Here is a 12,028-nt window from a genome sequence, read left to right as displayed (position 1 = left end):
TATAAATATTAAATATAGGAATGTTTTCCTTAAAATATGTATTTTCACTGTAATGCATATAATTTTATATGTATCATTCTTTCTTTCCTGCCCTTTTTAGGTGGATTGAAGCCATGGAAGAAGCATCCATATTATAGCAGCTATCACTCAATGAACTTGGAATAAATTCTCAGATTTCTGTAAGTTTCCAGCAACACTCCCTAGCTTACAAAACTGAACAGTGTATTTCAGGCAAACTGGCTATGTACACTGGATATGAACTGTTTCCAGATTGCTCCTTTTACTTCCTCCTTCTTACATTCGCATAGATAATATTTATGGTGATTTTTATAACTGTGCAAGTTCAACCTTTACTATAAGCTTCTTCTCCAATTCCATAGTAAACTAAGTCTAACATCAAGACAAGAAAATACATGGAAATACTGACTACAGTAAGTAACAGGCTTAGTTTTACTCACTCTAGAGCACTGTCATATTTCATTGGATTGGTTGATGTCTACCACGAAATGAGAGACAGTGTAGTAAACAACAAATGCTCATTTAAAGCACTTTATTTTTATTGAACTATAACTTCAGTTTTTCATGTTTTGAAGGAGTTTTGTGGCCCAACTTATTACTCATCCAGTAGCAAGTGCCAGTGTGAAATTATGCCCAGTGTATGCTAAAATGCTTCCACAGAAAATGAACACCACATTCAATTCACCTGGTCTATCAACGCTTCACTGGCTATGACCCAGGATAATCACTTGCAATCAAGCTATGATTTTACAAAGACCACTGTTAATTTATATTGAAGGGTTTAATTTCATACCACTGCAGTACTTTGAAATGCACTCTAGTAGCTCTACAAATCCAAACATTGTATTATATCTCTTCTCCCTAGATACTGCATCAGACTCAAACCCAAAGGTTATTTTTAATTTATTAGAAAGATACAGACAGTTTTTATTTAACACTAGTCTACCTAGTAGTGTTAAGATTTTTACTATCATCTATTTAAATAGTCTATCCTTGTTTCCAAACCTCCTGTTGTTTCTGCTGTTCTTGTTATAAAAAGTGTCATCAAAAGTTTAAACCATATAACCAGCACACCATTCGCAATATGCTGGTGGGCTGAAATGCACTTGTCTGAACCCACTCTACTGGAGTGCTTGGAACTTCTGTGGCTAAATGCATCTTCCATCAGACTGCTGTCATGCACTACGTCTCCAGGGCTGGATTCTCAGCAGCCAAGTGTCTGTGACTTCAAAGATGCTGTGCTGCTTTATAACAGCTGAGGATATAGACCTCTGGAGTTGGGGGGGTTGAATTTTTGTTTGTTTTGGGTTTGTCTTTTCTTTTAAATTTTATTTTATTTTGGGGGGGGGGGTTGTGTTTCGTTGGATTTTTTTTTTTACAAAGAAGGTTGAGAAGTTGTGTTTTAACCATTACAATAAAATGGTTTTATGTCCTATATTTGTCATAATATTTGACTGAGGAATAGAACTGCATTTATGATTAAAATATATCTTTGTATAAAAATACCATGTTCAAGAATTTACTTATATTAAAATATATTCGGGGGTGGATTTTTATTACTTTTTTACCTTTCTTCGAGAAGCTTAATGGGTATCTGAATTTCTGACCCTAACAAACTGTTTAGAATTGTCTGAATTTTTAAAGGTCTATAATATGTATTGAAATTATAAAGGTCGTTCAATTTATCACCTGGAAAAATAAGCTTAAAACCCCCAAATGCCTACCACTAAATAAAAATATAGTTGTTTTGGGGTTGATACATCTGAGTCTGTTAGTTTCATAAAGCAAACAGAAACCAAGTATGAGAAAAGTAAAACTTTTGTATTTAGTTAATAGATGAAAACCAATGTTCATCAATGAACACTTTGTTTCATGTTATCATGGCCTTGCTACCAATACACTGTAAATGTTTATCCTCCCCTAAAAATATTTTGCACTGGGGGAAAAATAAAGAAAGAAAAAGAGACAATGTTGACTACAGACTGAAATCTCTAACCATGGTCCCAAAAAAAAGAAAACTGCACTACAGAACAACAGTATTATGAAGATTTAGGTGCTGACATTTAGTGACTGTCATATGACATTTTCAGTTATAAGCAGGAAGTTAATACATGAAATTATTTTGTTGTAAAAAATAAGATACAGTGCTATTAAACATTGTTTCAAGTAATGTGGAAAAATAAAAGAGCAAAACATAAATGCAGTTCTACAGGCTTTTCCTTTATACTATTTTTACCTTCTTTAATTCCAGCTTTGGCGTTCTTGTTGCTGTCAACAGACACTTACCTTTTAACCAATTCTCTGGCAAACTAAGAAAGAGCATCAAATAATAATATGGTAATGGAGGCCTTCTGGTAGAAGCAGTATTTAGACCTAATTGCTACAATGGCATATTTCAGTCCAGGCTGCATTTACCTCCCGTAGAGCTTGCCTACCAATCAACTCTACTTCAGTTACAGATACAAATGGTTTCAATACAGCACAAAGAAAGAGGAAAAAAACCTTGAAGTATTCTCACCACTTCAGTCCAACTGTTAATCTAATTTGAGCAAAGCCAAGTACCAGACAGAAATTATCTTCATTTCAGAGTTAATCACCTTTTAGAAAATTTTAACACCTTAGAGATCTATACTCAGTTTACCAGATGCCATTTACTTACAAACAGCTCCTTCTTCTTAAGCCGTAGCTAGTATTACTCTTTCAAAACAAAGATTTAGTTCCATGCCTTCACAAATGTTACAAAAAGCAGACCTGTAGTAAGTCACAATGTACTAGCTACTCAGTCAATAGCTCAGGCACAAGCTGATCTCATTTGTTTGAGATCTCATTTTCTGCTTACTTTGCCGCTCATGGAAAAGTATTAAATTTATTAGCCATTAACTACTATTAATAATTAGGTCTATCTTACAGTATATGCCTACTTAAAACGTTTGGGTTTTTTTCATCAGCTACATTATTTCTCCAAACAAAGTTCAAGTCACTCTAGAGCTGGAGAGCACTCAGACAGGGTAAGACCCCATGCCAGGCACACAAGCACCCCTGGTCTAGCCCTGGACTACACCAGTACCCTTCCTGAGCCAATGCTGTGTTGCTAGCACAGACAAGCCCACTTACAGAGATCCAAGGGCAAAAAGCCCACAAAATGGAGGCCACCAGCTTCCCTCAGCCCTGCCGGACGTGTACAAACCCAAAAACAAGGCACAAAGACTCATACTTCAAAAGTCATCTAGCAACACCTAAAGATTTAAATTTGAATGTGGCAATACCAAGGCTGTACAAGTTTATACCATTAAAACCTTCTCAGTCACTTGTAGCTGTGGAATTCTTCCACGCTAGATACCAGCTTTGCTCTTTAAATTTACCTCAAAAGTTTCAGGAAAATTATATGAAGATTTTAAGCACCTGAAACAACAACTTAAAACAAGCAAAACCAACAAACCAAACCAAACAAAAAGCCCAACAAAAACCAAAGTAAAACAAACAAACCCCACCAAAATCCAACAACAAAAAACCCAGCCCAAGAGAGCTCTACCATACTGTCAATCTCAAACATTAAAACCACATGAATAACAATAAATCCTGCTTTTATTTTGTGTTTCTTGGCCTGCCCTTTTGACCCTCTCTTAGTCCATTACGTACTTGTACCACCAACACCATCACCACAACCAAAGGATTCCTGGCCTAAGCAGTTACATAGCCCACCTTTGCATCAAAGCACCTCTCTGCTTCCACATCTAAACCATCCTTCCATCCCTGTAAGCATGCACATCTCCCATCTTACCTCTGGTCTGTGATGAATTCAATCTGCTCTCCTGGGTGATGAGAACGTCCACAGCGTCTCTTCCTCACATGGCAGCTTTGCACAGCATTTTTTTCTTACGAGGCAGCTATCGCAGAAGGGAACAGTCAAAGGGCCCCTGTGACCAGCAGAACAGTCTGGAAAAAGCCATCACTAAACTCCTCTCTGAACCACGGCTGACGGGAACGGCTGCCTGTGGAGGGGAGCTCTCACGGCTACAGGTGCAACACGTTAAGGAGGCCCTGACTGAAACCCGTATCGCCCATGCACCACCGTGAGGGTGGGAGCGGAAGGGCAAGGCAGAGAGGCTCGGGGGGAAGGAGTGAAACAGAGCCCGGCAGAAAGGGTCAGCAGGGCAAGGTGGTAGTTATGTTGTTTTTTTCCCCATCCGAATCCATTTGAACTGGTAATTAGTTAAATTCACTTTCCCCAAGTCAAGTCTGTTTTGCCCATGACAGTACCTGGCAAGTGACCTGTCTTTCTCTCAACCTGCAATGTTTTCATCCCATTTTCTTCCTCTCTTGTTTACAAGGGGAAAGTGAGTGGCTGGGTCACCATCTGGCTGCAATCCAAGGTCAGCTCACCACAGTGTGGTAGACAGACTTCATTATTTTCTTTGCTGCCAATCAAGTTCTTAACATTTACTTCTAGAGTGTCCCAGTTCTTTCTGATCTTTCTAACCTCCAGCATCTTATATTGATCATATTCTCTCCAGCCACAGCTAAAGCCAAAAAGAGGATATACAAGCATGGTTTACTAATGCTCTTTTAGAAGTTTGTTATATATATTTAGCAAATTTCAGAGTTATCTAATACTATATTCCTTATTAAATCAGTTAAGGGCGTGCATGTTCTGTATTTCACTGAAGTTATTGCAAGAGTTACAGAAAAATTAGTCAAGAGTCCTGAAGCAGCGTCTTCACTGCCCTTGTTGCCAACCTCAGCACACATAGTGGAGCTGCACAGCAAGCAGGACTGCACTCTGCATCAGAACTCAAGAGTAAAACTGCTGCAAGGCCTTCTCTTGGGTGGCAGACACATGGAAGAACAAGGAGATAACTCCTGTCCTCCAGACCTTTCCTTAGCTTGCTGAGCAGGAAGCAGAGAGGGCAAAAGCAGCACGTCATCTCTGATTTTAGCATTTTTCCATTCTTTCAGTCAGAGACTTGCCAGCAAGTGGAACGAGGAGTTTATGAAAAAGGAATGAAAGAAGATGGGACAGCAAATGAAAGATAGGCTAAAGAATCTATAACCACTTGTTACATTTAATTTGGCGTAACACACAGAATTTTGGAGTTACAGTATTTTTTAGCTCTTAACTAACTTTAAATAAGCCATCAGACAAGACATTTGTCTCACTAGGGCACAGGTAGTATGTTTTGTCACCTACTTCTAGAGGCATCCCAAAAAATAATGACAATAATAGAAATAAGAGCCTCCCACTATTACATTAACTACCTGTGAGATGCAAATTCAGTATTTCCAAAATTTCAAGCAGTTTAGAACAACACTACATAACAGAATTCAGAATTTGCTCACTATTTTTAAACACAAGAAACAAACTAAATCACACACTCAGAAGTTATGACACACCAGTACTTTTATTTCAATAAAGTCATTAATACTATGAAAGCATATCATTTTAACTCAGGATCACCTCCCCCAGTCCTCACAACTATCCATGCATATACACCTTGGAACATTTCTGCAAGGTAACACTAAGCAATCATACTTAGTTTGTTATTCAAATGAGCAAAACATCCAGTAGGGTATCTGCAGATTTTGCCTAAGAAGATACACAATTCTCATCACTGTATTTTCATTTCCAGTACCACCCAGAGGAAAAATACACCTTTAAAGCATTTCTGTTTGTCTTCCAGCAGTCAGCAGCCAGTTTATTAATCTGCAATATTCAAAACAAACCAGAATTACTACAATGTTCAAGCTTACAGAATTGTGCTTTAACAGTCTAGACCACTGGTATAAGTGGAATACCCTACTTTCCAAAATACCTAAGAATTTGGGCTTTAACAAAGAAATAAAATGTGTATGCTCAAAAGCATGGTGACATAAACAGATAAACCCACCTTTTCTCTAGACTGCTAGATCAGTTAGGCTCTAAAGTGAGCAATCTTCAGTGTTATGTCCTCCCACAGCAAAATTCTCACAATGCACAAGCCTCTAGGAGGGGAAGCCCTGCTGAAACAGGCTGTACACTCAGTTACACATCCAGTGGGGTGATGATACAACATGCCTGGAAATTATCATCAGCACACATCTGTTTTATAGGCTTAGCATCCCAGTGATTGCTGGCCTTTTCTGTTCTCCTATTTCATTATGCTACAGCAATCCTTTCACAAGCACACATATATCTGGTTGATAATATATACTGTATTATCAAGAAAATCCTTCAGAAACTAACACCAGTTTATAGACACAAATGTTTCCATTTTCTCTTGAGTTACCAAATATTATTAATACATCTTGAAAGGATAGTGCAGATCTTTAATTGTGCAGGTTTATGTAAGAATCCTTGACAGCACTTCTGGGCCTTCAGACATGCATGCTTTTATTTCCAGTCTTTTCTCAGACAAATACCAAAGTTACTTCAACAAGAATTCTGTTCATATTAAAAACAAACAAACAAAAAACAACAAAAAGCAAGCAGTGACAAGTCAGAGGTACATTCTTAAACACAACACTGAGGCAGAACACTTGAAAAGGCCAAGAAACAACAGCAGCAGTTACACAGGCAAGAGAAGCAGCCTTCCAAGCCAGGACACCTGATGGACTGCTGTACAGCAGAATGGCACAGGGTACACAAGGCTACTGCTGCAGTGCCTGAGTGCAGAATCACATCAGTTTTCAGTATATAAAGCCAGAAGAAAAACAACCTATGGCAAAAGAGGTTACAACACAACTGTAAGAACAGATGGAGGTGAGCAAACCAGTAAGCTGCACTACAGAGTTCACCCCTCTAATTTATCAAGAGCTAAGGCAATCGGTACATTTTCTGATGCACCAAAACCACTGGCAAAGCTTTGTCATGACAGCTTACACGCCTTTGCCCAAGCCAGTCAAAAAAATGAACACAGGCACACCCACCCCCCTCCAAGGATACTCTTGCACACTTCTGAACGTGGAGTAGTGAAAAGGACTGAGAAGACCTACTGAAGGAAAATTACTTGTAAGCAATTATAGAGCAACAACTGCAGAAAAGTGAACTGGCAAAACACAAACATGTAGCAAGTCACTGAAAAGTCCTGGCTCTCTCTATCCATCAGCTGAAAAGCTGAAAATTTCAACCTACTCCAAATACTGGCAGAGATCAGAGAAGTAGAAACAAACAGGTTAGCAGTCAAAAGCTACAGAAATGCTAGCCCTCCCTTTTAAGGGGTAAAGGGAAGAGAATCTGCTAGTTAGCAAAAAAAAATTAATTACCAAGGAAAAAAATAACACATTATTTCCCTGAAGAGCTCAAAATAAGATCTCTATATAAAGCAGAAATTTAATTGAAAGTATCCTAGTCTACTTGCTCCCCATTCTATATATTCTGATATTTCTGCTCGTAACTCTCAAAATCAAAAGCATCTTTATTCACAGTTGGACTCTCCTCTCATTTATTCAGCAAATGACAACCATTCACTGAAGAGTGCACAACTTAAGATAACCATTGTCAATACTATGCCTTGTTAGAGAATTCTCCGACCACAAGACTGAAATACTTTTCTACCTATGAACACACAACTGTTGTGAAAAAAGTAATTAAAATGTTAAAAAAGAAAAAAAAGAAAAAGGTTAAAATTCTGATAAAAACATTTTAGGATAGCAAATAAAGAATAAAACTAAAGATTCGGTTTAAATTCACTTACAACTATGATCCAACAGATGCATATCACACAGCTTAAAGCCAGACTAACAGTTTATTCCCTTATTTCACTTTTAAAATGTGAGTTTCTTTTTGAAATCCTCTATTTAAAAAATATGCTGTACTCATACAAGCTGCTCCACAAGTCATTGTCCTGGATTTATAACAAGAAAACACATTCTTACCCAAACATCTAACCTACTTATACAGTAAGGCTGTTACAAGAATTCTGAAAATCCCTAAACTTATCTGTGTTACAGAAACATGCTTACACTTTAATACTATGTTTTCTGAAGTAAAAAAAAATTTGCTTTTAAAGGGATGTGCATATCTGTGTTTTGAGAATTTGAAGATTCTTCATATATTTAACATTGCAGTAGTGAACACCCAAGACATTTTTTAAACATTATCCTTTATTCATGTATTGCAAACACACGTTCTTGAATGTTAACTCCAGTTTTGTAACAGCAAGACTGCAATTCATATACATCATTCTTCATTTCTCATCTCCTTGCTCCAAAGGGGCCGTTCTAACAAAACCAACCAAAAACAAAACAAAAAAACCCAAACAAATTAGGCTGCTAGTCGAACAGAAACTCCTGTTTCAGCGATTGCTACATTCAGCTGCTTTCTCCTGCGTGTTTTTCATTTCAGGAGTTACTATCACTTCAGATATTCAAGGGTTTTTTCATCTGATCACTACTTATGTTAGCTTCTGCCAAAATAACTAGACTTAACAGAAACTTAGTAGAAGGCCCAAGATCATTCTGATAAGGGCAAGTTAAGAAATAGCTACACACAGCTACAACAGCAACCCGGGTCACGGGCCAACATCCAACGGCCCCAGGAAGAGACGACAAGCACCGGGAGGTGGTAGGTAAGGTCCTGAACCACCTGAGCCACATCTGCTCATGCCTACAGTTACTCACTCGGAAGCGCAACACGTTTTTCCCCCAAGCCAGCTCCGGTGGGAGAGCCCCCATCAACAACACCGACCTTAGGGAAGGCAAGAAAACCCCAGGACAGCCTGACGCCAACCCCTGTGCCAGCATCAACTGCAAGAGCAACTTCAGCTGAGCAACTCTCGGGAGATCCAACACACACGTGGGCACCAGCACCCATCCCGCACTCAATCACCGCCTCCGCTTGTCACCTCCAGCCTTGGACCGAGCTGTGGAGGGCTGCTCTGAGCAGGGAAGCGCCGTCCCATCGCGTTCCATAGCGGGGCGCGGATCAGGATCGTCCAGGCTCAGGTGGCCGCCCTGCGTCCTCTTCCGCCGGCAGCTGCCGCGGCCCAGCACCAGCCTCCGAGGCCCGGAGCCTCCTCTATCTCCCCACACTCCAGCGCCACTGCCAGCCCGACGGAGCGGTCCCGCGCTGCCCGGCGGAGCGTTCCCGGCGAGGCTCGGAGAGGCCCAGGTAGCCCCTCCCCGCCGCCGTCCCCAGCCCCGCCCCGCGAGGGGGATGAAGGGGCCGCGGCCGGCCTAGCGCGGGGACGAGGAAGCGGGGACACGCTCTCAGGCGGCGGCAGCGGCGGGCGGGGTCACGAACTCTGACCTTTCACAGGGCACGGCACACAAACCAAAACATACCCCCCGCACAGCAGCCCCGCAGCACAGCCCCGGCCCCCCCGCACCCCGATAGCCCCTTCACCACCGCCGCCGCCCTGCCGGGGTAGGGCCACCGCCGGGCATCGCTGCCCAACACCGGCCCGCCGGGGCCCGGGTCAGGGTCACCGCCAGGGCACGTTTGGCGCCAGTTCCTGAGGTAAAAAAAAACAAACGGTTTTTAAAATTGAGGCGGCCCGGCGGGTTTGTCCCGTTGGGGTCAGGAGGAGGGATGGGGTGCGGGGGGTGAGCACCGGGACCCTGCTCGGGGCACCCCCGCGAGCGGCAAAGGGGATGGGTGGCGCTCGGTTTAAGGGGAGGGGGTATGCGAAGACTCCGGTATTTCGCTGGTAAGGGAGAGCCAGCTGTGCCGTTCGCTGGCCTGCAGCTCCTGGCGGGAGAGGGAGGACCATTGTGAGGTGCTGGGCCGATCCGGTGCGTAAGTCCCGTTGCGGAGCCGGCGGGCTGGAATGCGGGCCGCCTGAGCTCACAGCCGGTCCGGTCTCGGTGAGAGCAGCCTGCTGTCCGGGGGGTGGCGGCGATGACGAGCTCGGGACGCGGACACTGAGAGAGAAGATGGAGTCTGAGCGGGCGGAGGCGGCGGCTTGAACCCGACCCTTTTACCTTTGCCACCGGGAGGGCGGAGGGGAGGGGGCGGCGGGTACTTTGCATACGGGGCTGAGACCGCCGCCATCTTACCGGCCGTTCCCCTGCTGCTATGCCCGGGCCCCTTACAGCCTGACATGAGGATGTACCGGCGGGGAGGGGGAGGGGGCCTAATGGCGGCCACAGCAGCCCCGCCTGAGCCTTGGCGGCCAGCCAGCTCCGCCATCTTGTGCTTAGTCGCGTCCCTCGGGTGTTTTCCTCCTTGCTCGAGAGGCGGGGCCGCGGCTCTTACGGGCGGCTGCCGCGGCCAATGGGCGGCGTGTGGGGGAGCGCTGCGTCCTCAGTGAGGTCATTGGCTGGAGCGGGAGGGGTGGGGTTTCACGGCGGCCACAGCCAATGGGGGCAGGCGTCGGCGCGGCGGGAAGGACGCGGCCGTCAGGTGGGGCGGGAGGAGCGGCTGCGTGTGGGGCTGGGGCTCGGGCTCCCTCCTCGGTCCCGGTACCGTGTCCGTTCCCGCACGGAGTTCTCCCCTCCCGGGCTCCTGCACGGGGACAGGGAGCGGGGGTGCCCGGCGGAGCCGAGCCTGCGCGACCCGCCCTTCCTGACCGGTTTTCCAGACCGCAGCTGATGCAGCCAGGCAGGCAGTGTGAACACCTCGTTCCCTCAAGACAGTGAGCCCGAGTTCGGCCTTTGCCATGTCATCCTCCCAGGGGCATACCCGCAGAATGTCCCAGACCCAGGGTATAACTTTCTGCTGAGGGTCACTGCAGATTGGGCAGAATTTAATGGGTGTTTGCCGCATGGGACAGCAGCGTGTCTAAATATGCTGAGGCGGCCACTCTCTTACACTGAAAAATACTGTCCAGCTGCCTTGCAATATCGGGCTTCACTGGTTTTGTTGGCTTGCTTTGGGGTTTGTGGGTTGTTTTATTTTGTTTTCCCTTGATGGCCTCTGCTGCTCAGGGGGTTGCTAGGAAGCTGATTTTGCTTTGTGTCACGTTCTAGACATGAGCATCACTAACAAGCTTACTCGGTGTGGCTGTGTACAGTCTCTGGGCTTCCAGTTGGTTTGATCTGATAGCCTCAGCTTATCACTGTTTTGGGAAGGTCGAAAGTACAAAAGTCCTTCATGGATAACAACACCAACAACAAATCTGCCGGAGCCTTACCACAACAAAAACTTCATTGTGTCTTAGAAGGGTATTCTTATGAACAAAATATCTCATCTTTAGAGCTTCCTGCATCTTAAAACACTACGAAAAACACATGTTACAAGCATATGGTAATCTTCCTTGCTGAACATAAAAAATGAATTTAAAATAGGAGAAAACACTGAAAGGAATTACTGAACCACTGAGAAACCATCCACAAGCTGCAATATTAAATGGGTTTGGTGGAAATGCTTCATGGCACAAATTGAAACCACTTGAAGAAAAATGAGAAGCTGCATGAAAAACCAGCCTAAATATGATTTCCATAGGCAAATCTCAATTTTGATTATGCATTGTTAAGAATAGTTTGACATATACAAAATAATTTTCACATTTCGTTTACCACAATATGATTTAATCTTTTAAATGGAATTAATTTTGACATTTCAACATCATGAATGTTGTAGAAGTTGCATTTGAACTGGGGGCAGAAGGGGTGTGCTGGAGACATGGATGCATTCTTCCGTTACATATTTTGCTGGTGTTCATCTTTTTTTGCATGTTATGCTAAATGACTGCTTTCCAAGTACCGCCAGAAGGTTTTCAATAAAACATTGAATGAGCCATCATTCAGGCTGCCTTTTCATTTCCTACGCCTGGGTCAGAATATGAACTCTGGCTCTGTAATGAGCAAGTCACAGTTAAAAACTGGATGCATGAATTTGTAATCTGAATTAAATTTATCCTTGGAGAAACACAACCCTAATAATGGTCATTAAAAATATATTGGAAATGTGGGGTTCTTTTGTTTCTTCCTTTTTTCTATTCACTTTGTGGCATTTTCTATAACCCTGAAGAGTGTGAAGTTGAAGGTGCAGGCGCTCAAAATAGGATTAAATGATTCTGCAGTATTTTCTCCTGAGAGTGATAATACTATCACATTATAATAAAAATAGTTTAGATAATAGAAAATACATTTT

At 43.2% G+C, this 12,028-nt stretch overlaps 2 protein-coding genes and 1 long non-coding RNA gene across 3 annotated transcripts in view; 2 read left to right on the top strand and 1 right to left on the bottom strand.

Moving 5' to 3' along the window:
- Positions 1-1,353, top strand: part of FGD5 (FYVE, RhoGEF and PH domain containing 5) — an 89,751-nt gene extending 88,398 nt beyond the window's left edge. The window contains exon 21 of the mRNA XM_034066430.1: positions 101-1,353. Coding sequence (XP_033922321.1) covers positions 101-137 — 37 coding nt within the window. The 3' untranslated portion in view covers positions 138-1,353. The remainder of the gene's footprint in view (positions 1-100) is intronic.
- Positions 1,354-5,401: 4,048 nt separating this feature from the next.
- LOC115945977 (uncharacterized) lies at positions 5,402-10,167 on the bottom strand. Its single transcript, XR_004080140.2, has 2 exons — positions 9,991-10,167; positions 5,402-9,855 (listed from the first exon to the last, which is right to left on the bottom strand). It is a non-coding gene; the product is annotated as an uncharacterized lncRNA (long non-coding RNA).
- NR2C2 (nuclear receptor subfamily 2 group C member 2) overlaps positions 9,295-12,028 on the top strand; it is a 31,600-nt gene continuing 28,866 nt past the window's right edge. Inside the window, exon 1 of the mRNA XM_005145803.4 lies at positions 9,295-9,451. The gene's annotated coding sequence lies outside the window, so the exon portion shown is untranslated. The remainder of the gene's footprint in view (positions 9,452-12,028) is intronic.

Source organism: Melopsittacus undulatus, chromosome 9 (genome assembly GCF_012275295.1).
Source record: "Melopsittacus undulatus isolate bMelUnd1 chromosome 9, bMelUnd1.mat.Z, whole genome shotgun sequence".
NCBI lineage: Eukaryota > Metazoa > Chordata > Aves > Psittaciformes > Psittaculidae > Melopsittacus > Melopsittacus undulatus.
The sequence above is the reverse complement of the archived record's forward strand: the minus strand, read 5'-3'. Positions and strand labels throughout refer to the sequence as shown.